The sequence below is a fragment of the Gekko japonicus genome, unplaced genomic scaffold, assembly GCF_001447785.1.
Source record: "Gekko japonicus isolate JY-2015 unplaced genomic scaffold, Gekko_japonicus_V1.1 scaffold1430, whole genome shotgun sequence".
Lineage (NCBI taxonomy): Eukaryota > Metazoa > Chordata > Lepidosauria > Squamata > Gekkonidae > Gekko > Gekko japonicus.
Window position 1 is genome coordinate 224803 of NW_015176014.1, and position 25776 is coordinate 250578.

At 47.9% G+C, this 25776-nt stretch overlaps 1 protein-coding gene across 1 annotated transcript; it reads left to right on the forward strand.

Annotated features, from left to right (window-relative positions):
* Positions 1 to 5983: 5983 nt before the first annotated feature.
* On the forward strand, positions 5984 to 25567 carry SLC25A10 (solute carrier family 25 (mitochondrial carrier; dicarboxylate transporter), member 10). Its single transcript, XM_015426555.1, has 11 exons — positions 5984 to 6241; positions 15350 to 15469; positions 16379 to 16493; positions 16579 to 16627; positions 16902 to 16943; positions 17625 to 17668; positions 19221 to 19291; positions 20940 to 21032; positions 22379 to 22456; positions 22696 to 22752; positions 23705 to 25567. Exons 1-11 carry the CDS (start codon positions 6152 to 6154, stop codon positions 23804 to 23806), a joined length of 861 nt encoding a protein of 286 aa, XP_015282041.1. The 5' UTR covers positions 5984 to 6151; the 3' UTR covers positions 23807 to 25567.
* The last annotated feature ends 209 nt before the right edge of the window (positions 25568 to 25776 follow it).

The window sequence follows — 25776 nt, forward strand, 5'->3', positions numbered from 1 at the left end:
AATGCAGTCTTTCTTGCTTCCCTGGAAACAATGTATAAAACTCACATGAACCTAGTCAATCTGTTTAATGAATGTGTTAGGGTGGGTGCTCTTAAAATAACATTGACAAACAAGCAGGTGAGGGGTTGATTTTTAAAAAACAAAAAGGCAATGAGAAAATAGAAGGTATCACATACCAGCTCTGAGGACACTGTAAGGCTAATGCAAGACCTTGGGGACTCTGGGTTGCTGTCCTAAAAAAACCAGCACATTTTGCAATAAGAATAGATTGTACAAAACAGTTGACAAATATGCAATAGATGGTTTCTATTCAAAAAATAAGATTTGGAATGTTTCAAGATGAGTACTTTCTATATATGAAAGTGTGAGGTGGGGTACCACAAAATGTGGTCAAGCTCAGTTCCTGGCATACTAAAAAAAAACATTTTGGCACATTCTATTTCAGTCTTTTATGAAACACTGCCGTGTATTTTCATGCTCTTCCACAGTGGTATACTGTCAAAATGCATAGAGATTTTCACAATTTTGGATATTGCACAAGTTTATACATCAGACGTTTCAGTGCTATGGTGTATGGTGTGATTGTGGTCAGACAGCTATCCAGACCTTCTTTCTGCTACCCAGACAGACTGCTCTCATCATCCCACTGTGCCAGCTGCCATTATGTCAGGGCTGCATCTGCATCTGTCCCCTGACCTGGATAACCCAGGCTAGCCTGATCTCATCAGAAGCTATGCAGGGTCTGCCCCTGGTTAGTAACTGGATGGGAGACCACCAAGGAAGCCCAGGGTTGCTACCCAGAGGCAGGCAACAGCAAACTACCTCTGAATGTCTCTGGCCTTGAAAACCCCATGGGGTCGCCCTAAGTCAGCTGCAACTTGACAGCACTTCCCACCACCAAATCTGCTGTAGGTTTGTTGTGATCCTGTGTGGTCCCAGCAACAATGTAAGAAGCATGAAAGTAGCTGCTGAAACGAGACAATATAGAGTCGGATTCAACTGGCTTTCGAAGAAGGGAAACCTTTCCCTTTAGTCATACCACTGACCACAGCATCTCTGCCACATTAGCCATACATGGAAGATATCAATTAGCCTGTTTGGCACAAACATGATGATGATGTCATAAGAAGAGCCCTGCTGGATCAAACCAGTGGTCCATCTAGTCCAGCATCTTGTCTCACACGGTAGTGTTGGATCCCCAAGCATCGAGAATAAATCCACGTTTTAAAGAAAAGCAAAATTTATTTCAAAGCGTTGAAGACATACTCAAACACGTTCTTTGTTAGAACTGGGGATACACAGTTAGGTCAAGCATAATAAAGGAACTTCAAACAGATACAGATCCAATGAATATCTTTCCCGCTGGCGGGCTAAGGAAACGGTTGCGCGCCCAGTACATGAGAACCAGGCAGAACATCAGACAAAACACAGGTGCAGTAGTCCTGGGAAAATCAATAGGCAAGCATTACAGCATCTTCTCCCCCACACAACCTCCAGCAGTTATCTTTTGCATTCCAAAGCAGGAACAGGATGATAGAAGCCAAGCCGGGTGTAACAGGGAAAGGATATGTACACAGAGGTCACAGAAACCAGAATGGCAGCTTGCTGACATACTGCCCCCCTTAAAATACACTTACAACACACCTCCCGGCCTGGGCGGGAGACCTCCCGGGCTGGGCGGGAGACCTCCCGGTTTGTCCGGGAACCTTCTGTGGAAACTACGGATCAGGTAAGGGGCCCGAATATCCCCTTCTTCCACCCATTCGCGGTGCTGGGGACCGAAATCAACCCATTCGATAAGGTACCAGAGTTTACCACGTTTCACTTTACAATCAAGGATATCAGCTATTTCAAAATGTTCATCCCCTTCCAATATGACAGGCGGAGGAGGAGTAGTCTCTGGTCTCCAAGGAGACGGTCCAGGATCCTTCTTCAATAGACTCATGTGAAAGACAGAATGCAAGGCACGTAAATTCTTAGGCAAAACAACATCAACTGCCACATCATTTATGACTTTACGCACTTTGAACGGACCAATGAACTTCCATCCCAATTTTCTGCTAGGCCGCAGCATCTTAATGTTCTTGGTCGAGACATACACAAGATCCCCAGGTTTCAGATCAAACCCCACCACCCTACCCTTGTCTGCCTGGGTCTTGTAAGCAGCCTTGGCTGCGTCAAGTGTTTGGCATAGCAGCGGCCATGCTTTTTGCAAGGACATACACCATGTATCAGCATCCCCCACAGGACGTTGGCCCATCCCCTCCAAGAAAGGGAGGGGGGGACTGTCGTAACCAGATACAGCTTTATAAGGAGACATGCCTGTGGAGCTATGGACCGTATTGTTATAACAATATTCAGCAAGAGGCAATAATTCACACCAATCATTCTGTTGATAATTAGTAAAACAACGCAGGTATTGTTCCAGAGTCTGATTAACCCTTTCCGTTTGTCCGTCAGTTTCGGGATGATACGCGCTGCTGAGCCCTTGTTCGACCCCTAAAATGGAAAGAAGTTCCCTCCAAAATTTAGAAACAAATTGGGTCCCCCTGTCAGAAATTAACTTAGCAGGTAATTGATGAATTTTCACCACGTGGGACATAAACGATTTCGCCAACCTCTGAGCTGTAGGCAAGGAAGGAAAAGGCACAAAATGAGCTTGCTTAGAAAACAAATCAACAACCACCCAAATAACAGTGTTCCCTTTGCTCGCAGGGAGGTCAGTAATAAAGTCCATGGACACCACTTCCCATGGTCTCGACGGAGTAGGAAGTGGCTGCAGTAAACCAGGAGGCTTGCCCATCCTGGGTTTAGTTAAGGCACAGGTTTGGCAAGACCTAACAAACAATAAGAGGTCTTTGCGCATTTGTGGCCACCAGAATTGTCTGCGGATGAGTTGCAAAGATTTAACGAAACTCCAATGCCCTGCCAGTTTCGAACCGTGAGCAGACTCCATCACCTCCCTCCTCATCGAAATAGGCACATACAATTTGTCTCCAGAATAAATCAGACCTTCAGGGCTACGGACACAATCAGGTAATGTCTTAAGGGAGGCATCATCCTCAGCAGTAAAAGCAGAAAGATATTTCTGGACCCAGGCCCCCCCTCCCACAGGGAACAGGGAAGGCGAAGTCTCATCAGAGTGTGGAATCGTTCGCGCCTGCGCCCGGGTGACTACGGCCCCCCCCAGATGGGAGGGGGAAAAAACAGAGTCCATGATGATCTCACGCTGACTGTCATGTTGTGGGAGGCGCGAGAGCGCGTCAGCCAGGGAATTAGCCGCCCCCGGGAAATGACGAAGTGTGAATCGAAACTTAGCGAAGAAGTCCGCCCAACGAAGTTGCTTAGCGTTGAGAGAACGGGGGGATTTCAGCATCTCCAGATTCTTATGATCAGTCCAGACTTCAAACGGCAGTTGCGCCCCCTCCAGCCACTGCCTCCAAGTGGAGAGAGCCAGCCGGATCGCTGACGCCTCCTTTTCCCAAATCCCCCAGTTTCGTTCGGCATCAGAAAACTTTTTGGACACAAACGCCAGGGGATGTAACCGACCATCTTCCCCTTCTTGCAAAATAGCGGCCCCCATAGCCACATCCGAGGCATCAGTTTGGACAATAAACTTTTTAGATTCATCAGGGCGCGCCAGCACCGGCTCGGAGGGGGACATCAGTTTAAGTTTCTCAAAAGCCTCTGCGCAAGCAGGGGACCATTTAAGCGGGGCGCCCGGTTTCGTAGCATCAAAACCCTTCCCTTTGGTCTTTAGCAACTCAGTCAGGGGAAGGGCAATTTGCGCGAAATTCTGGATGAAATTTCTGTAAAAATTGGCAAATCCGAGGAACATTTGCAATTGTTTGCGGGTCCTGGGGGGCTCCCAGTCAAGCACTGCCTGAATTTTAGCAGGGTCCATTTCAACCTTCCCCCCAGAGATGCGGTATCCCAAAAAGTCAATGCATGTCTTGTGGAATTCACATTTTGACAGCTTAGCAAACAAGTGGTGTTCATAAAGTCGCTTAAGGACCTGGCGCACCAATTTAATATGCGACTGGAGGTCCTGAGAGTACAGCAAACACAGAGGTCACAGAAACCAGAATGGCAGCTTGCTGACAGGTAGCCAACTAGTTCCTCTGGAGGTCCAACAAAATAGAGGCCGAGACCTTCCAGATGTTGCCTCCTGGCACTGGTATTCAGAAGGTGACAGCCTCTAAATTTGGAGGTTCCTTTCAGTCACCATGGCTAGTAGCTACTGATAGACCTATTCTCCATGAATCTAATCTCTTTTTAAAGTTGTCTGTGCCTGTGGCCATCACTACATCCTCCTCTCAGAATTTCACATTTTAATCACTTATTGTTTAAAGGGGTATTTCCTTTTGTCCGTCCTAAATCTACTGCCCATTGGCTTCATTGGTGCCCTTGAGTTCTAGTATTTTGGGAGAGGGAGAAAAAGTTCTCTTTGTCGACTCTCTCCACCCCCACCCCACCCTGTGCACAGTTTTATAAACCTCTGTCATGTCCCCTATTAGTTGTCTCTTCCAAACTGAAACTTAGTCTTCTATTTTCTAAACTGTCATCCTGTCCCACCTACACCTTTCCTTTCCACACTTACTGCACAATATGCTCACAAGAAGAGTCCACAGGGCCTTCCTTATCAGGAGATTTCATTGCTCAGTGGCTGGAGGGCAACAACTGATGCGTATGGCCACCAGCCTGTCGCTCATCGCACCCAACAGAGTTTTGACAGTAACAGCCAGTGTGGTATAGCAGTTACGGTGTTGGAGTAGGATCTAGGAGAACCAAATATGAATCTTCATTTTGCCCATAGAAGCTTGCTAGGTGACCTTGGCCCAATCAGTGTCATCTTAACCTACTTCACAGGGTTGTTGTGAAGATAAAATTCCCAAGGAGAATGATGATGTTAACTGCTTTGGGTCCCCATGTGTGGGAGGAAGTAGTGTATAAATATCTAAAAATGTCTTACCAGGAATGGGCAAGTAAGGAAGGGCTGGGTAGGTAAGGGAAAGCCTGCGTGTATTGCATGCTGCCCAGAAGAACTTAAGTATCACTGTGGGTTCAAGGATCATAGCATATTTGTAGTTGTATCTGTGTAAGGGGAACAAGGTTTTGACAAGGGAGACTGGCAGTATCTGCAAAGGAGCTCTGGCATGTGCACTAAGTATGTGTCCCTACTTTGCACAGGAGCCAGTGTAGTTTGCTCTGGATCAGGGCCGCATAAACACACAGGTAAGCTGTTTGCCTCAGCAGCATCACATTCAGAACAGACTGTATCTTTGGGGTCTGCCACAATGAAAATATATTGCAATGGAACAGAGATGCTGCGAAAGTAACTTAAATTTCTTACTGGTACTGTCTCAGGGGCTCTGAGCGGATGATGGGAGGGCCACTTACTTTCTGGTACTCCTACTGGTTTGTATTGGCTTACTTTGTGCTCACTTCTTTGGCAGCACATATACAAAAGTTGGAACCATACAAAGACTTTCACCCGTGGAAAAGAGAGATGCAGGGGACTCCAATGTTTCTGACAGCTGCTTTGGCAGAAGGTACAATTTCTCCCTTCCCTAAATCTCCATACTAAGGGTGCCGCTTTCGTATGGGGTTTCATATGAAAACCCAGACCCTACCTTCAAGAGTACATTCAGTACTTTCTGATAAATGCAATGCACGTGTTTCCAAACATCTGGTTTTCTCTGATATTTCAGGGGCATTAAAAACACGTAATGCAGTGATGAACCGCCTTCACGCAAACCAAAGGGAATTCTGCTGCTCACTTGAACCGGAGCCAGGATTTCCCGACCGATTAGCGCTGAACCGGGAAGAGGAGCTCCCGCCTGATGCCATACGCCGGAATTCCACACCGAAAAGAGCCGTTAGCGAAGCCGCGATCTAGGGGTGGGGCGGGGACTAAACCTATGGGGAAAGATCCGGCCACACTCGCGGACGGGGCCGGCTTCTCCCGGGCGCACCTCTGCTCGCCTTGCACCGTTGCTCTTTTAAGGTCGCCCTCTACCGCTGCCTGGTGTTGCCCGTTTAAGGCCTCGGCGGTTCATGCGGCTCCTGCCTGGGGTGGGGAAGCGGCCGTGAGCTTGTGCTGCCGCGATCCCCGGCGCAGAGGGGCTCAAGGCCGCGCGGAGGCAACGCGATGGCGGAGAAACGCGTCTCCCGCTGGTACTTCGGGGGCCTGGCCTCGTGCGGGGCGGCCTGCTGTACCCACCCGCTAGACCTGATCAAGGTGTGTTGTGCCACTGCAGGGAGCCCTCGGGGGAACGGGCCGGGGGGAGGTGCGAGGTGGGAGTCCCGGGGGGCGGCGGGGGGGGCGGTGTCAGTCGGCCCTCCGCGTGTACTCCGGCAGTACGCCTCGCACACCCCGGGTCCCGCGCTCTTTCCCTTTGCAGCAGGTTGCTTGGCAATTAGCGGAGGTGCCTGGACATGTTATTCTGGCTCCTTCCATTTGTCTCGAGAGCAGACAGAAAAACCTGACAGGCATTTCCAGACCCAGGATGCGACTGTGTGTGGTGACTTGCGCGCTGGGGGTAGAAATTCCCCCATGTGGCTGCTGCCATTCCCTCTCGCTGCCATGTTGGCTCTGTTTATCCTGGGAAGGGCCTGTCAAGTCCCCACCAGGAGAGGTTTGCTTCAGACAAGTGCGCAGAAGCCCCCTGTTGCCCAGGCGAGAGACACGGGCAGCGGTTGGCGTTAGGCTCCTGGCACCTCCTGGTGTCTCGTTTCCTAGGAGTAGGCAGCTAATGCTGTACCATGTAGTGGTTCCCCTCCAGCCCAGAGACAGTGGCTCCTTTCCAGTACACAGTGCCCAGGTGCCCAAAGGAATCTGTGCCAGTTATCACCACAAGGCTGGGCACTAGGCAAAGAGATTAGTTGATACTTGAGAGGTCCTTGCAAAGCTAGTTTAACTTGTTCAGTCTGTTTCAGTGGTTTCAGGAGTCTGGCACCATTTTCTTGGTCCAAGTTGCTGTTGGATTGCTCTAGTTAGTAGCTACTGAGGGTATAGTCTCGTTTCAGCAGCCTCATCTTCTGGGATTTATGTAGATCTGTAGAAACAGAACCCATTCACTCATGATATTGTTTTTCTCGCCTGGTACAGGCATAAACTAGTCACTTTTATTGCTCTGAAGGGGAGGAACACAGAGAGAGGAAGTAGTCTGCCCAAGGTCATCTGGGTAAGCTTGGGAATTGATTCTCAATCCCTGGTACACAGTTCTGATCAATAGACTGTTTTAGAAGCAAGGAACAGATCCTGATAAATGGTTTTCCCAGTTTTTAAATTGTTATCCCCCTTCCACTTCCCCCTAACTGATGCTGTCAGCTTCACTCCTGTTATTTTGAATCCAACAATTTTCAGAAACAGTTATAGTGGGCTTCCCCCAAGCCAAGAAGGTAACTGCCCAAGCTTCCCCAAATGTAAGGGAGAAAAAGAACTCAACTTGCAGCGTTCACTTTGACAAAGGGGATGGCAAATAAAAGAAGCAGAGGTTGAGTAGTCCACAGCAAGCTAATACTGACCATGCTCTGAAATGTACCCTCCCACAAAGGTTTGCCTGGCATCAAAGTCAAGGTGAAGATGTTTTTATTTTCTCAGGCATTATAAAGCTCCCTGTTATAGCAGATTCCTGCTTTTATCCATCAGGATTTTAAATACAGTTTTATGCTGTCCTACTTTAGAATGCTAAACATTTTAATTTGATGTTTTAGTTATATTTTTATCTTGTGATTTCAGCTTTTTTATATTTTATATGATTTATGATGCTTGATGTTTTATTTATGTCATGAGCCATTCTGTAGTGATGGCTACTTGCTTAGTTGACTAAAAGTGGATTATACAAATTCATGGAGAAGTCCATCAGTGGCTATTAGCCATCGTAACTAAATAGAATTTGCAATTTCAGAGGTAGTAACTCTCTGAGCACCAGCACTAGGGAAAAAAAATAAGAGAAGCTTTTGCCCTGTTTGTACGCCTTCCAGGGGCACCTGGTTAGACACTGTGAAACTGGATGCTGGACTAGACAAATAGTTGGCCTGATTCAGCATGATTGCTTGTATGTTCTTATAACTGTTCACAGGTAGCAAAGTGGACAGAAATACTGCTAATGAATGCTTCAAAGCAAGAAAACAAATTGGGGGAAAGAATGGCTACCCTATTGATTCCTTTCAGTGACAGTCAACATGTACACTGAGATTGTTGAAGTGTGCCCTAGGAAGAGGTCACCGTTAGCAAGGAATTTAATCATTCTGTGATACTCATTCTGTTCTAAGCCCTTCTGCTCCCTCTTCTATTTGTTTCTTTGAACTTCAAGCACCAGTGATCAGAGTGGTGGAATTTGGCCTTTCTTATAATGGCTACCGTGTCTCCCTAGCTCTGGCACTGGTTGATTAAAGTTGAGCAACAGAGAACCTACTTGTTAGCTTAGAACTGGAGGGGGTGGACAGATCAGAGTGAATAAACCAGAAAGCCAACTTGCATAGAACAACAATGTACTGTTCAGATAACAGGTCCTGCTAATGATGGAGTATAAGGCAAAGCCTGTTCTACGGTTCTCCCCCCCCTCTTCCCTAGGATATTAGGCAAGTTTAGCCTAGTTCTCTGTGGGTGAAATTCCTTCCCTGTACAATGTTCTGGCACATTAATGCTAGTATGAAGCTGCTAACTCTGTAGGTTCCTGCAGATTTCAGCCCACGTCATTGTTCCCTCTGTATTCCTGGTCCTGCCAGTTGCCTGATGAGCAAATTCTTGCCTCAGCCTCTACAATGGATTTTTGAGCTGCCACTGGCTATCTGGGAATACTGCCCATCCAAGTTGCACAGCTCTCACTTCACTACCCTCTCCTGACATCCAGTACCTCTGCACTCTTATGTGTACTGTATTTTCATTAGGGCTAATTTGAACCCCTTGCTTGTTAAAGGAAGTGGATCTGGGCTCTTCCTCAATGGACCAAATCTGTAGAAATCCCTGGCAGCACATTTAAGTGTCTCTTGCCAGGTACTGTCTTGGGTTGTAGTCACATGCGCCAGAAAAAATGGGGGGGGGGGGAAGCAAGGCTATTTCCTCTGGAGGAATTCGACCAGCAGTTGCATGATTACACCTCCCTTTGAAGCTGTGGGCTCAGACTGTCAGTGCGTGATCAGTGCATGAGCAGACGCAACTGCGGGTGAGTCTTTTTGGTGTGTGTGCCCTTTCCCCCCATGCGCTTTATGAATCGCACCTCTGCACCGAGGTCTCCCTATGGAGTTTGCGATGATGCGTGTACTGCAAAGGGGGGGGGGGAACAACGGCACAGAGTCGGGATGGCCTGATCAGACCATCCCAACGCCATGAGAGCATGCTGGAGCAATCAGACACAGGAAAGTCTGTCCATGGCCTGTCGCAACCCACTAACTACTGGATTTTCCCTGGTGTCTTTTAACTCAGCTTCTGTGGCGGAGCAGACCGGGTTGCCGACGGCTGCAGGGCACTTCCCAGGTGTTGTCTGATTGCGCCCTTTAAATCCGCCCAGCATTCGCACCTATGTCGGGTCTAATTGTGCGTATGATCGCAGCCTTGGAGTCCTGTCCTTGGAAGCATTCCACACCATACAGGGCCCATTCCTGTAGGCACGAGGCTGGCATATGGGTGTGTTTTGTATCTTTCTCCTTGTGGCTATTTCAGAACCCATATGGACTGTCTGGTCCTCCACATAGATTCAGGTGGGCAAGGGCATAGTTTTTCCAATTTCCGGGGGGGGGGGGTTGGGGCTGGGCCAGAGGCATTGCTATGCTAGGTCCTTAAAAGAACCAAGGTCCAGTGACATCACAGAGCATTGTCACTTGACTACCTATAGAGGCAGAGCCATATGGGATTTAGGAAGGGGCTCCCCAGAAATTTAGGGGGGGCTGGGAACCCTTGGAAATTCCCCTAGCCATGCCCCTGGGCTGGGCTAAACCCAGGAAAAGGCTGGAGTTGGCCAGTGGTTATAGTCAGGGCTTTTTTGTAGAAAAGGTCCAGCAGGAACTCATTAGCATAATAGGCCACACCAGCAGCAGAAACTCATTAGCGTATTAGGCCACACCCCCTAACTGCACCACTCACTAGCATATTAGACCGCATTCCCATGTTACCAGAAGTGTGCTCATCCAGCCACACCCACCTTTTGCTTCTTATTCTGTTTACCTTGTTTGTTGTCAAAACCCAGGGCCTTTTTTTGTAGCAGGAACTCCTTTGCAACTTAGGCCACACACCCCTAATGTAGCCAATCCTAATGAGTTCCTGCTATTGGGTGTGGCCTATTATGCTAATGAGTTCCTGCTGGGTGTGGCCAACTTGGGAGCCAGCCGGAACTCCGTTTCTGTGCGTTCCTGCCCAAAAATAGCCCTGGTTATAGTGGTATCTCAGTGGTCTCTTGCTGTGTCCTTTATTTAAATTCACTTTTAGAATAGTCACTTTAAAACCTGCAGATATACATACCATGTGCATAAGACAAATAAATGGTCACAAATCAGAAAGTAAGGAGGGCAATACAGAAAAGCCTGTAGGGGAACATTTTTAAAGTTTTCCTTGACATTCATTTACAGGAGTCTTGTTTCTGCCTTATTGATAACGGTGACTTTGTATTGAAATTTACTAAATTATGGCATCACAGAGGCCTTCGTTTGTTAAATGCAGGGCTGGAGTCGCTGAGCCAGAATACCAAACAGTTGCTGTGCACTCAATTTCTGAGCAATGTACAGAGTTCAGAGTAGCAGCAATCTTCTTCTCTCTTCAAACTCATATCCTACAAGTGAGTAAAAGTACAAATCCCATTCAGATGCTGTTTGGCAATAGTGAGCTTGATCGGGTAGTAGGAGTAGAGATATCAGCACTGGTAATGAGGCAGGAAACCTAGGTCTCAATTTGGTACAAGAGGATTCAGTCCAGGAGGATGCAAAGAATACATGGAAATAAGTCTGAAGAAGTGAGCAGTGACTCATAAAAGCACATACCCTACCACAATTTTGTTAGTCTTTAAAGGTGCTACTGGACTCTTACTTTTTCTACTGCTATCACAAGCCACAACATTCAAAAACTAGTGGGGGACATTTTAACCTTCCAGGACATTCAGTTGCTGACCTAAGCGTAGCAGTTCTCTAACAAAGGAATTTCAAAGGGAGATTAGAAAGAGAGGCTGCTGAATTGCAACTGATCATGAAGCGCAAGACAATGCAAACTCCTGGACTGAACTGAGACCCAGGTTGTTTATCTCATTAACAATGCCTGCTATTGTCATTTGGCATCTGAAATCACTTCACTCTCCAAGAAATAAGAACAGATGGACTTCCACTCTAGCTGTATCTGAAGAAGTGAGCAGTGACTCATGAAAGCTCATACCTTGACAGAAACTTTGTTAGTTTCTGTCTTGCTCCCTTTCACTAATAAGGAATGCAAGCTATACTGTTAGGTCCCCCCCCCCCACATCTTTTAGAAATGGAAAAGGGAATCCATCTCTCTCTCTGGCATGCTCTCTTAAGGACCCCCCCCCCCAGAAGTCTGCAGGGAAAAACAGCTGGAAGAAAACATTGCTGGCACTGACTCTCACCTCCCCCCCCCCCCCCCCCGCATGCTTTCTTTAGCTTTTCCACTCCACACCAGTCAGCCCCCTTGGGTCTCCATTCTGAGTTAATGCCTGGACTGGATGGCACAGGGCATCCCTTGGGGCTCCTCCACTTCAAACTTGGCTCCCTGGCCTCCTTCCCCAGTCCAGGAGGAAGGAGATTCCCCTCGAGCCCAGCCTGGACTCAGCTCAGACTGCTCCAGCCCTTCTTCTCTGACAAAGGGCAGCATCGTGGAAGAGCCTCAGGGCAACCGCCGGCCGGGGCTTCCTTTGTGCCTGCCTGCCTTCTGGCTCAGGGGCCAAGAGAAAGTTGAAGGCGCCCGCAAAAGTCTGGGAAGAGCCCTCCGCCCCAAGTTGAGGCACAGAAGCAGCAGCTCCCCGTTTTCCTGCGGCCAAGCCCCCCCCCCCCAAGACCTCACAGGGGGTCTGTTGTGGGGAGGGGGAGGGAAAGGAGATTGTAAGCCGCTCTGAGATTCCTTCTTCTTCATTCCAAATAGCTTGTTGGCACTTGCCAGGTGATTCTAACTCAAGGGCGCAGACTTTCCCATTTCCGGCGGGGGGCTGGGGCAGGGCCAGAGGCAGAACCCCACACACACACTCCCTTCCCAACTTCTCCGGGCTGTGCTCCACCTGGAAGAAGAGCCCAGCTCCTGTCCTGCCCAGCACCAGAGAGAGCCTGGTGGCAGGGGCTCCCTCCAGGCAGCATCCGCCACCAACATCCCATACACAGCCCCCAAGGCTCGGCTTGGGGCACCAGGGAAACTGGAAGCCAACAGCAGGTCCCAGGAGGAGGAGGGGCCCACGAAGAGCGCCGGTGTCTTCCTGCTGTGGCAGAGCAGCCTGTCGGGATTGGCACACACACCCCAGCCCCTGGAGCTGCGGCCCGAGGAGGGTCACTGGGTGAGCAGCAGCAGCTCGGTGCACTGCAGGGCTCCCCCCGGGCTCCTCCCTTCCTCGAGTGCACTGCAGTGCCGTGGCGAAGGGGCTGCATGGGAGCACCCAGCGGCCAGGGAAGGAGGGAGGGGGCCTGGCTGGCGACCGCAGCAGCACTGGGGGGGCTCTCCTGCCGGTGGGGGTCTCAGTCCTCCCTGGAAAATTTAGGGGATGGCCCAAGCCCCCCCGTAGTCTACGCCTATGCAGGTGGGTAGCTGTGTTGGTCTGAAGCAACAATAAAGTTCAAATTCAGTGGCACCTTTAAGACCAACAAAGTTTTATTCAAGTTATAAGCTTTCGTGGGCATGCACACTTCTTCAGATACTTTGAAATGAAAGTTACCAGTCCATACATATAGGTAGAGGGTGAGTAGCCAATTAGCATACAACATAATGAAGGTGTTTAACAGATGCAAGGACCAAATAGGAATAACAAGCTTAGTTTATATGGTCACCATTTGTTTGGATTTAATTCCAGGGGGAAATATAGTGAAGCAAATAAATATATCAAAACCTTAACTGTGGAATGCTGAGAGTAATTAACTGTGACCCTGTTACGCTCCATCTGTCTCCTCTCAAGCATGGAGGTAACGAACAGCATCCTTTTCTGTAAGGTGGGGTGATTGGTTGTGCAGTGGTATGTCTCCTCTGTCACCAGACCAGACATTCCAATCTACCATTCCAAATTACATTACGTTCTACTATTCATTGTATTATATTACAATCACGATTCCAATCTATTGTTCCAAATAAGAAGTACAATAAAATAAAGAGGATGTATGGCCCTTCTTGGTGAAAATACAGATGTAAGGAGTCAAGGACTGAATGAGATTAGCATGGTCCTCCATATGTTATGCCCTTGCCCTACTGCAGGAGGAGGAATGGCTAGCCGGCCAATGGCCCTGCAGGGGTTTAATTTTTATCAGTTTGTAGGCTTTATCAGTTTGTGGGCCTTTAACCTAGATCTCCCATGTTGCTGTCTCATGAGTACAAGCAGCTCCACAGTAAGGCCAGGCAGTTTATACGTTCAGTGGTTGTTTGGGAACAGCATTAGGATGACTTCACATTCAGAACTACAGGGCTCTGGGGTGAAGAATGCAGATCTTTTTGGGCCTGCTGTGATTTTGCTGAAGGGGAGAATAGTATTGGGGAGACAAAGCATGGGTGCAAGTGGGGCTGGCGAAGTGTTTGGGAATCATGGCTTGTCTTTTTGGAAGGTTTTGTTAGCTTATCTTGTTATCTTGAAGGACAAAGGGGTTTATTGAACAAGGCAGCCTGGAGCAGGGAGGTAGGGGCTGAATTGTTTTCCAGGTTCTGGGAATCATAGAATCATAGAGTTGGAAAGGACCTCCAGGGTCCTCTAGTCCAACCCCCTGCACAATGCAGGAAATTCACAGATACCTCCCCCTCCACACCCGCAGTGACCGCTGTTCCACACCCAGAAGATAACAAAAAAACCTCCAGGATCCCTGGCCAAACCAGCCTGGAGAAAAACTGCTTCCTGACCCCAGAGTGGCAATCAGCATTTCCCTGGGCGTGTAAGAAAGGGCCACGAGAACTAAGCACTGAGGCAACCCTTCCTGCCCTCCCTCTCATGACCTGCCTAAGTTCACAGAATCCGCATTGTTGTCAGATGGCCATCTAGCCTCTGTTTGAAAACCTCCAAAGAAGGAAGAGAATAAAATGTTCATATTGTAAATTGCCACAGGAAGGGGTGGCGGCTACAAGCATGGACGGCTTCAAAAGGGAATTAGATAAGCATATGGAGCAGAGGTCCATCAGTGGCTATTAGCCACAAGGTATAGATAGGGGCTCTGGGGCAAATGATGCTCTGTCTTCTTGATGCTTGGAGGGGTCAGCAGTAGGAGGGCTTCTAATGTCCTGGCCCCACTGGTGGACCTCCTGATGGCACCTGGTATTTCTGGCCACTGTGTGACACAGAGTGTTGGACAGGATGGGCCTTTGGCCTGATCCAACATTGGCGTCTCTTATGTTCTTTTTTTAAAAAAAACAATTTATTAGGATATATTTAGACATATTCAAGAGCCAGTTTGGTGTGGAGAGCCAGTTTGGTGTAGTGGTTAAGTGTGCGGACTCTAATCTGGGAGAACCGGGTTTGATTCCCCACTCCTCCACTTACACCTGCTGATGTGACCTTCGGTCAGTCACAAGCTCTGGCACAGCTGTCCTTGAAAAAGAGCAGTTTGTGTCAGAGTTCTCTCAGCCCCACCTACCTCACAGGGTGTCTGTTGTGGGGAGGGGAAGGGAAAGGAGTTTGTAAGCCGCTCTGAGACTCCAAGTGAAGGGCGGGGTATAAATCCAATCTCTTCTCTTCTTCTTCTTCTTCTAACCTATATCCTACCCCCCACCCTTTCCCCCTCGTCCGGCCTCCAGCAGTGCTCCGACCTCCAGCCCTATACTTCAATATTCAGTTTTCCCAAATCTACCCGTCTCTTATGTTCTTATGTTAAATTCTTATACAAAGGGTTCTTTTACATTGCACGCAGAAGCTAGGGAAGATGAAGAAGTGTTACAGGTTCTGGAGATTTGTATGCCTTAAAGCTAGCAGAATCCCGGCTGGAGCCCTCATTCACAGTATCCCTTAAGACTGTCCCTGCCGGGGTGTGTGTGTGTGTGTTAGAAGCTATAGTGGATTCCTGAAGTCTTGGTGATGTATGGGGTTGTAACCTCATGGGTTTGCTGTACTAGGTATACACGTGCTGCAGTACCTGAATAACCCCACTCCAGCCACCCTGGGCTGTCCTACAGTGTATGAAAAACTCAACAAATTCTAGCCTGACCCATTTGCTATCTGCTGTTCTTGCCTAGGTCCATCTGCAAACCCAGCAGGAAGTGAAGCTGCGCATGACAGGGATGGCACTACATGTGATTCGCTGTGATGGCTTTCTAGCACTCTACAATGGGCTTAGTGCCTCACTCTGCCGACAGGTGAATGCTGGGCCACTGCAAAGATTGCTTACAATAACCAGTTCTCACCTGAATGATCCTGTTGGTAGGGCCTTCATATGCTAGCTGCTTGGTTCCATCATTACTTACAACAGTTCTGCAGCTCCTCCCAGCATCTTCCCCAAGCCCTGGGCAAATTAAGCACTGAAATCCTACTCAGCTTCATGACCAGATACCTATGAACTCTGTAGTTCTGCACTCTCATAATTTGTCATGGTAATGCCATAACTGCAGAACATGGCATTGATAGTAAAATGTAAGACCGCTGGGACCCAATAACCACTGTCATTTGGGAGCATCAAGGTTCTAGGACCAGTTTTCTAGGCTGTAGCATCTGTCCTGAAGCTCTGAGGATGACAGCCTATGTGTGGAAGACAAGCTGGGAACAGCAACAGTCTGTTGAATTGCTTCCACCTTTCCTTTTAACATCCTGTTTGTATAGCTGCTTCTGACAGTCACAACGGCTTCTCCTTTTTTGCACCAGCATCTCTGCTGCTGCATTTCTCATAACTGTGCATGAGCATCCATGCAAGAAAAAAAAGATGAAGGCTCACAACAGGAATATGCAATTTGTGTAGCTGCAATCAAGCATTCTCGAGTATAATTCTTGTTGCAAAAGTTGGGCTGCGGGGAGGGGGGGAAGGCCTCTTGCGTGTAGTAGGCAATGCCAGTTCACTGTTGAAAAGGAACACACTGTGACTGTTGAGAGTGTGAGTACCCTGAGCTCAATAGCACGAGGACAGTGGCCACACCTGGGCAGAGGCTGGGCAGTTGCAAGGCTGGCATTATGGCTGTGTTGTGGTTGTGATGAGCAGTTGCCATGTGCTGAGGAGGGCCAGGGGGTGAGACACGGCTGTCATCCCCCTCCTGTGACTCTTTCTGCTTCCTCAGATGACGTACTCCCTCACCCGCTTTGCCATCTATGAGACTGTGAGGGACCGCTTGACCCAGGGTGCCCAGGGGCCAATGCCCTTCTACCAGAAGGCGTTGCTAGGTGCAGCAGGAGGTGAGCTGGAACTTGGCAAGCACAGTTGATGGGCAGCTCGGGCAGGTTACACAGTCCTCTTTCACCTGCTGTTGTCTGGTTGCAGGTTTCGCTGGTGGGTTCGTGGGGACCCCAGCTGACATGGTAAATGTCAGGTCAGTGTTTCCTTCCCCTTTTCCCACAGCTATGCCAATCTTTCCCCTACTTTGGTCCCCTCTAATCTGCCAGCTAATCTTGGCCAGAAATGCAGTGCTTGGAGGGGAGGGATACTGGTAATATCCCCTACTAAAATCCAACGAGATGGGTGAATACCAACATCTTTTGCTCGTTCCTTGCTGTTAAGCAGCCCCTATAATATGTTCTGGAGCTAATATGGGGTGGCTTTTATTTTTCCCCAATCCCCTTAATGCTGCATTAACTCTCTTCTAGGATGCAGAATGATATGAAGCTACCACTACCTCTGAGGCGCAAGTGAGTGTCAAGCCTGCAATGAATGGGGTTCGGGTCTGGGGGAGAAAGATGAAGGGAAAGAAAGCCTTTATCCTCCCAAGAGGGCTACATTGAGACTGTATGGCCTCAGGGAGGAAAAATCATTCCTGAAATCCCTGTTTTTTGAAGCTTAGTACCCGAATAAGAGTCCTGGAGCTGCGGTGGCTCAAGTGGTTAAGACGCTGAACTGCAGGCTGTGGAAGGTCGGTAGTTCAGCAGTTCGAGACCTGAGTGTGCCGCATGATGGAGTGAGCACCCGTCTCTAGTTCCAGCACCTGCCAACCTAGCAGTTTGAAAGCAAGAAATTGCAAGTAGATAAATAGGTACCACTTCAGTGGGAAGGTAACAGCGTTCTGTACGCCTTGGTGTTTAGTCATGCCGGCCACGTGACCACGGAAATGTCTTCGGACAGCGCTGGATCTTTGGCTTTGAAACGGAGATGAGCACCGCAACCCTAGAGTCGGATTTGACTGGCTTTCGAGCAAGGGAACCTTTACTTTTTAAGAGTCCTGGAGTGGCCAAACCCCAGAGCTATTGCCAGTCAGAGCCATAAGAGTGAAGGATTGTGACTGAAGCCTGTAGTGTGGGTGCAATGTGACGAATGAAAGCAAAGTTTGCACCAATATGGGTTCAGGCCACTGATGGTTTCTCTTTGCTTCTCAGCTACTCACATGCCCTGAATGGGTTATATCGTGTGTTCCATGAAGGTAAGAACTTGGTCAATGTACGATTGGTTTGCATCTGAAATTTTGACCAGCTTCCAAGAAACAGTCTCCTTGGCTATGGCTATGTCATTAAAATATTTGCCTCTGCAAATATTTGGGAGCCTGCATAAGTGAGATTGGTAACTGGTGTCCCAGCCAGCTTGGATTTGCTTGGTGGCTAGTCCTGGGCTACAGTCAGCAGGTGGCAACGTTAGTGTCAGCGGGAATGGGCAGTTCTGTCCATGGCAAAGTTCGTTGAAAGTGTAGATTGGTGTGGGTGCAGACACAGAAGAGTAGTGGGGAAAGGCATTCCTGAATGACCCACATTGTGACCGGTAGCATAAGGTCCTTGCAAGCTGCTCTTGCATGTGGTCCAGGACTGGCTACCAGACTTTGGCAGGGAGGGGATGAGTAAATTGTCTGGAGGAGTGAAGGAATCTATAAATCTGGCATTGGCATAGGTGGAATTAAAGTTGTAAAAGATAGGACCACATCCTTGGATCAGAGATCCTCGGAGAGAAAGAGCATGCATAGTGTGAAAAGAGAAGGTAAAAGAGTAATTGTTCCATATCAAAAAGAGGGGTGAGAGGAACCTAATGTTCAGTACTAGAATGATTAATGATAGCTTCCTACTTCCTGGTGATGCTCTGGGAAGTACTGCTGACAGATCAAGGGATAATATGTCCATAAGACATGCAGCTCTGTTTGCTGCAGGTGCAACATGACCTACTGCCAGGAAGTGTGCATGCAAATCCAAGTTAGCTGGGACACCAGCTGCCAATCAGACTCCCAGTCTGAGCAACCAAACCTACTGGGTGGCAGCAAGTCACTCCCTGTGGGAATGTACTGGGTGGGAGGCCTTACTGGATGGGTGACAGTGGGGTTGGTCACCCATTAATCATATCTGACTTTGAATCCCCCCTCCCATAAAATTGTTGAAAAGTTTGGGGTCAACTGGAAGCTTCAGAAATGAGAATACTGGAGTTTCTGAAGAACATTCCTTTCTTGATACTGTTAATTGAAAGTTAGCTGTCATCTCAGCCACATTCTGTCTTTGCTAACTAACTCTAAAACTGCATCCCTTCTGCAGATATCTAACAAGGGATCTTGTATCCACTAGTGCTTTAATATCTGCCAACAGAGTATTTTTTTAAAAAACCCTTTAAACTACTAATACTTTTTTTGATTGAGGCATCAGTCTCTCTGATCATTATCATGCTCTGTCAGGGTTTCTGGTCTTCCAACTGTGGCTAATCTGTGATTAGAATTCAGTCAAGTCATTTATTGATCTGCTTTCTAGATTTCTTTTAAAATAAGGACATAACAGAACTTAACAGGAGCAATGGAGAATACCCGTTCCTGAACAATGCCCTGGGGCTGGGAAAGTAGGAGTTACAGAGATGGATTCCATTATTAGGAAATGCAGGTGTTTCTGGACTAGTGCAGCCAAGGTATATGGGTGGGAGGAGCTTGGGGAGTTGTCAGTGAATGATCTCATGGGAATCCCTGTTTTAAGGGTATAAATTCCATCCACTGACCCCTTTTATCATTGCAGAGGGTGTAAAGAAATTGTTCTCTGGAGCAACAATGGCATCCAGTCGAGGAGCCCTGGTTACTGTTGGACAGGTAGGAATTCAGCAGAGATTTGTAGCTGCCTGAGTATGTACATCTATGTACACATGCGTTGAACTAGGCACACCCCCATGTGCACCTAGATCCCACTACCTACCACTGTTTCAGTATATGCATGCAAGCGACTGACTCATAGGCTGCATTCACCTGTAACAAAAACCAAACATGGTTTGTTCATTACAACAATGAATGTTTGACGTTTCCGGGTTCCTGAGAAACTGTAGTTTGTCTAAACAGGACAAAACAGCAACTGTGATTTGTTCTCTTGCATATGAATATGGATTCCAAACCCATAGTTTAACGCAGGTTTGGAGGAGAGAACAGACCACAACTTTTCATTTCCTCTAATTATGATGCCATGTCATGATTTGTCAGGAACTCCAGTACTTTGATATGTGACCAGCTTGTGAGAGAAAGGGATGGTTTGTGTGACTCCAAAAGGTTGAGGTACTTGTTCTCATATGAAATTGGTTTTATTTGTTATGTCAGAAGGCTCTTATATACTTGTTACTTGGGGAAGGAAAATATGACTTTGTGGAAACTGTGTCCTAATGCAAGGAAATGTAAGGAAAGTGTTATCCCTCTACAAGCACTGGAGGGTAAGATGTAGAATCCAGGGATGATTTCCTGCAGTCCATCTGTTCAGAGCCACTGTTGGCACTAGGGGGCTATAGGCAGCCGCCTTAGGACAGCAGTGTGCAAAAGGCAGCATGTATAATTGTGGAGGCATAATCTACAGGCAGGAGCTGCGGTGGCTCAAGTGGTTAAGTCGCTGAACTGCAGGCTGTGGAAGGTCAGTAGTTCAGCAGTTCGAGACCCGAGTGTGCCGCATGACGGAGTGAGCTCCCGTCTCTAGTTCCAGCTCCTGCCAACCTAGCAGTTCGAAAGCAAGAAATTGCAAGTAGATAAATAGGTACCACTTCGGTGGGAGGGTAATAGCATTCCGTGCACCTTGGTGTTTAGTCATGCCGGCCACATGACCACGGAAACGTCTTCGGACAGCGCTGGCTCTTCGGCTTTGAAATGGAGATGAGCACCGCAACCCTAGAGTCGGATTCGACTGGCTTTCGAGCAAGGGAAACCTTTACCTTTACCTTTAATCTACAGGCAGCACTTGTGAACAGAGCAAGGTAGAACACTATGGGCACATTCTGTGTCAGATCATTTCAGAAGTGTGTGGCAGGGACCATGTTAATTTTTCACTAGGATGGTTAGTTATTTAAGGTTTATTTTTGTCTCTGAAGTCACTTAGACAATGCCCAACAGACTGAACATTGCACTATTTCTCTCCCACTTAGCAGAGATAAGTTAGGAAGGGGGTAGGTTAGGCATTATGGCTGAGCATCTAGTGATCACTTTGTTGGGACAGAGGTCTGCATCATGACGTCACACTTCCCCAGTAGTACAAGAGACCAGCTATGGGGTATAGATTGCAAGCCTATCTTGAAATCCTTAGCGGGTTGACTGAGGACTCAGTAACCAGGTCAGGCCTCTCTTACTTATCTCGCTAGAAGCCTAATAGGACTGGGGATCTATATCTCCTTCCTAGACTGTCTCGAGGAGACTGAGGATTAGTTGCAGTTCGGCAGCCTGTCCTTCACACATTTGGGGCTAGTCTCACAACTTATTTACTTCTCTGCAGCTCTCCTGCTATGATCAAGCCAAGCAGTTGGTTCTTGGGACCGGTTGGCTCTCTGACAATATTTTCACCCACTTTCTGGCCAGCTTTATTGCTGTAAGTATATATATATCTGTGAGTGGATGCAGAACTAGGGAAGAGTGTGTGCACATGTTGGAGACCACTAGCCATATCTGAATGAAGTTTCTTGTCCTTGAATTGTGAGCTCATCAGGAAAGGATCATGGAGATCATGAAATCCTTCATCCCTGAAAGGATCACAGTCTGCACTGCAAAATTGGGAAACTTGTGATTTTAAAGTAGAATTGCCTGGTGTTTGAGCCTCAAGCAGAAATATTGGGCAAGGCCTGTACCACTTGAGAAATAACAAGCCATGTGTGGCAACTGACAAGAACTTGATAATTCTGTTTTTGCTTTGAGCTTGGATTACAAAAAATGAGGGGAAGGGTTGTGGCGGACACTTTACTATACCTAGTCAGGGGGCTGTAAATTTAGCAATATCAAAACAAGCAAAGAATAATCAATAAAAATGGCATAAAACTACACTGTCTGTTTGTGTGTTAAGTGCTCTGAAGTTGCTTCCGACTTATGGCAACCCTGTGAATTAATGACCTCCAAAACATCCTGTCGTTAAGTAGCCTAAAATGCTATTCATAACACAGCCTTCAGGCTAGAAACAGGCTATAAAAAGGCTGTTAAAAGCTTGGGTAAAGGTAATGTTTTGGCCTGGCACTTTAAGAACAATAAAACAGTTGCCAGCGAGCCTCATGGGGGAGGGTATTCCAAAGGTGAGCCACCACCACCGCAAAAGCCCTGTCTCTAATTGCCAAACCTTGCTTCCATCTGCAGGGTCATGACAGGGCTTGGGATCTTAACGGGCAGGGTTGACAGCACAGGAGGAGCAAGTCTTGTTCTGTTATTCAGCATCAGGTTACTCCCAGTTACGTATTTGTTGCTATAGAGAAGTGACATAGATGGTGAGGTGTCTGGATAAAGGTTTAATGGAGAAGGGAAAGGAACAGAGTAAAGGGGAATGGCAAGGTTTGACAAAAGAACAGCAAGGATGGGGGAGAGATGGAACTAGTAGCTGACACAGCAGAAAAAAAAGAGTCAAAGGGCTTTTCAGAAGGAAGGTGGGTGGATTGAGACAGGTTGTGCCAAGTCTAGGGGTCTGTTGTTCTTCTGTACACTTTCTTCCAATGTGAATCAAACAAGAAATTCCTATGGCCTCTTCCCACGTGCTGCCCTCCCTGGCTGAATACAGACGATTGTTTGCTCTATGCTAAATTTAAGAAATAGCTTGATGATCTCACCACTTGGTATTATCCAGCTGGGGACAATTACCACTTGGTAAATGGTCACCTGTATCCACCCTAAGCAGATACATTGCCTACTAACTGGAACTCTCTACAGCCAGATTCTCTTTTTCCCTCTGTAACACAGGGTGGGTGTGCCACATTCCTGTGTCAGCCATTGGACGTGCTAAAGACACGGCTTATGAATTCCCAGGGGGAGTATCAGGTGAGTGACCAGATCTCTAGCTACTTGGTTCAATCACCAGACCACATCATATATGCATCAAGGGCCTTGTGTTTGGGTTCTTGCTCCCTCTTGATACAGCTCCCCTGACTTCTGGGCTTTATCCTGGTACTGCAAGTGCATGTTGATTTGAGATTGAACCTGGTAGAATATGGTTTGAACTCTGCACATGGAGCCCAGTGTACCTGAAAAGATACTAAATTCATCATATTTTGTTCCAGGGTGTTATGCACTGTGCATTGGAGACTGCCAAGCTTGGACCATTGGCCTTTTATAAGGTAACCTGGATGGGATGGGAGCAGAAATAGACAATCATGGCAAGCAGATAGGCCTGGAGTGCAGACTGCCTGAATTCCAGCTTTGGTATAGCTTTTGGTGCCTCCTAGGTTCCTGTTAGGAGCCACTGTTGGCACTAGGGGGCTATAGGCAGCCGCCTTAGGACAGCAGTGTGCAAAAGGCAGCATGTATAATTGTGGAGGCATAATCTACAGGCAGGAGCTGCGGTGGCTCAAGTGGTTAAGGCGCTGAACTGCAGGCTGTGGGAAGTTCGGTAGTTCAGCAGTTCAAGACCCAAGTCTGCCGCATGACGGAGTGAGCTCCCATCTCTAGTTCCAGCTCCTGCCAACCTAGCAGTTCGAAAGCAAGAAATTGCAAGTAGATAAATAGGTACCACTTCAGTGGGAAGGTAACAGCGTTCCGTGCGCCTTGGTGTTTAGTCATGCCAGCCACATGACCACGGAAACGTCTTCGGACAGCGCTGGCTCTTCGGCTTTGAAACGGAGATGAGCACCGCAACCCTAGAGTCGGATTCGACTGGCTTTCGAGCAAGGGAACCTTTACCTTTTTACTAGGTTCCTGTTGCACCAAACCTCACTGGCCAGGCCAGACTGCTTCCCTCCATCCACCCAAAATAGATGGGAAGGAGCCCTGTGGCCACCCTCTTATTGCTTTCCCTTTCTGAGCCCAGCGCTGCAGCAACATGCCCATGCTATGGGTAGTGGGCACAGCTGAGGATAATTGCTCCAAATCCTGGTGCATGGCAGCTTCCTACCCATTCCCAGGCCAGACACATGGGATGAAATGTTTCAGAAATTGACGTCCTTAGCACTGAGATCCTGCTGCCCAGCTTTCTAGTCCAACTGACTCTTCCCAGTTCAGTGCTTCTCAGGGTAGATGTGAGCTCTGTCTCCAAAACTGGCAGAAACTGACCTTATTCATCTGTTGTTCTAGGGCCTTGTTCCTGCTGGCATCCGTTTGGTCCCACACACTGTGCTCACCTTCATTTTTTTGGAGCAGCTGCGAAAGTACTTTGGGATTGTAGTGTTGGCCTAAGGGAGGCCTGTCTAGCTGGAGACGTGAAAGGAAGGAAATGGGCCTGAAAATTGGGACCCTGCCGTGCTCAGGCATCACACACAAGCTCTTGTCAAAACGCAGCTGTCTTACAGTGCCCTTCTTAGTGCCATAGCCAATAGCTGTCCTTTCCTAGAATGATCCCTTCTTAGTGCCTGACAGTCATGTTGGCTAATCATGAGCCAGCCCTTCAGTATCGTTTGGTGCCTAACGGTACAAGCCAGCCAGCCAATTGTAGGATTTCCTCATTCAGCACCCCAGTGCCACTGAGTAGGCAGACCACAAACACCTTTCTTCCATGCCCACCAATCCACTGATGACTCTGCCTACTGCCTGCCAGCACTACAGTGCTGCCTTGCTGATCCCACAGTATTCTTCTTTAATGCCCAATAATGCCACAAGGCCGCCAGCATTCCAACAACTGCATCTGCTTCACTTCTGACCAAAATGCTTGTCAGCTGTGCCTTGCAGTGCCATAGTACTCCTTTTCCGTGTCATGGACTGTAAATCACCATACCCACAGTGCCATCTTCTTTTGTGACCCTCTTCTGATTTGTTCCCATCCTGCTATTGTACCAGTAGCTTCCTTTCCCAGTCATCCCATCATGGTGGGCCTGAAGAAAGTGGCTATGTAGAGTCTTAAGGTGGTTATTTCTGTGGCTCTTTTAAACGTTTACAGCAGTTGAAGAGCTAGCTCCTCATGGAAGACCTCATAATAGCATTATGCTAAACTGAACAAAGGTCTCTTTTCCCTCCCTTCTTGCCCCTCAGGATCCCAGTTTAACGGTTTTTTGAAAGACATCATTTCTCTCACTGCTTCCAGCCTGCTCCCTTGTTCCTACCTCAGTCTCCCTTTACCTTCAGGGCTACGGTCTAAGGAGCCGGTGGCTCCTTGTACTTATCACCTTTGTCTGGAAGAAATCTCATGCAAGCCACACACACACACACACAAACCAATCCCCAGAGAAGTTTAGCATCCCTTGCTTTTATTTTGCCTCTTGCTTCAGCATTCAAGCCCTGATCAGCCAAAGCCTTCTGAAACCAAAGGGCCCTGTTGGCATCTCGAACCAATGACAGCGGGGAGCAGGTTTGTGAAGTACTGGTGAGAAGAAAATGTCAACTTAGCTGGCCTGCAGGGAGTGGGGACAACTTCTCACCCTGCTCCTGTATGCCAATCAAGTAGGTAACTAAGCTGAGGGAAGAGGGGGAGAGTATAGGCCCAAGTGGCCAATGTCTCATGGGACAGTGCTTGTCCAAATACCTACAGTTTGTCATTATCACACTTGGCATCACCTGGGGATAATGTCATCTGTATTGTGGTCAAGAGGATGGGCTAGGACTGCAAGGTGGGGGGCTCTCTATTTACTACAGTTACTTTAGGACAAGTGTCAGAGTAAGGCACCCAATTACCTCCAGGCCTCCTTTCCATGCTACCTGTCCTAGCTCTGCTGTGGCAGTTCGTCTGAGCCTTTTCTGGTAGCACTGAAGGAAGCCTAAAAGCCCATGGAGCTTCTCCAGGTTGCCTTTACTGTAGCATTGATTTTTTAAAAATGGCTCTGGCCCACCCAGGTCCTGTTTAATTAAATAAGTTTTGTCCGTTTTGTTTTGTTGTGTTCCTTCTCACTGCTGGCACATATCACCCAGCGACCCACCCACCAGCAAGTGGATGGACCGTCCCCAGTGTGTGACTTGTCATTCCAGAGGGTGGTGACCCATTGGGCATGATGAACCAGAGCAAGTGATCAGCACTTTTGTACTCGTGTTAATAAAGTGATTGTACAAAGCAGGTGTTGCTGATTTCTGGAGCTTTAATTGCTTCTGACATATGGGATGTGACTTTGGGTTTAAATGCATCAAATTCAGAGTTCTGGAGGATCAAAATGTTGCGTTTCAGAATCCCAGCTGCAAAAAAAAATCTCACATAAGCCTCATTCTGATGGTGAAATACTGGG

What these genes read in the sequence shown, in the direction of transcription:
- SLC25A10 (XM_015426555.1), top strand. Translation starts at nt 6,152, where the DNA reads ATGGCGGAGAAACGCGTCTCCCGCTGGTACTTCGGGGGCCTGGCCTCG. An exon ending in CCACTACCTCTGAGGCGCAA is followed by an intron (nt 16,944 to 17,624) that starts GTGAGTGTCAAG and finishes TTTGCTTCTCAG; the next exon opens with CTACTCACATGCCCTGAATG. An exon ending in CCCTGGTTACTGTTGGACAG is followed by an intron (nt 19,292 to 20,939) that starts GTAGGAATTCAG and finishes ACTTCTCTGCAG; the next exon opens with CTCTCCTGCTATGATCAAGC.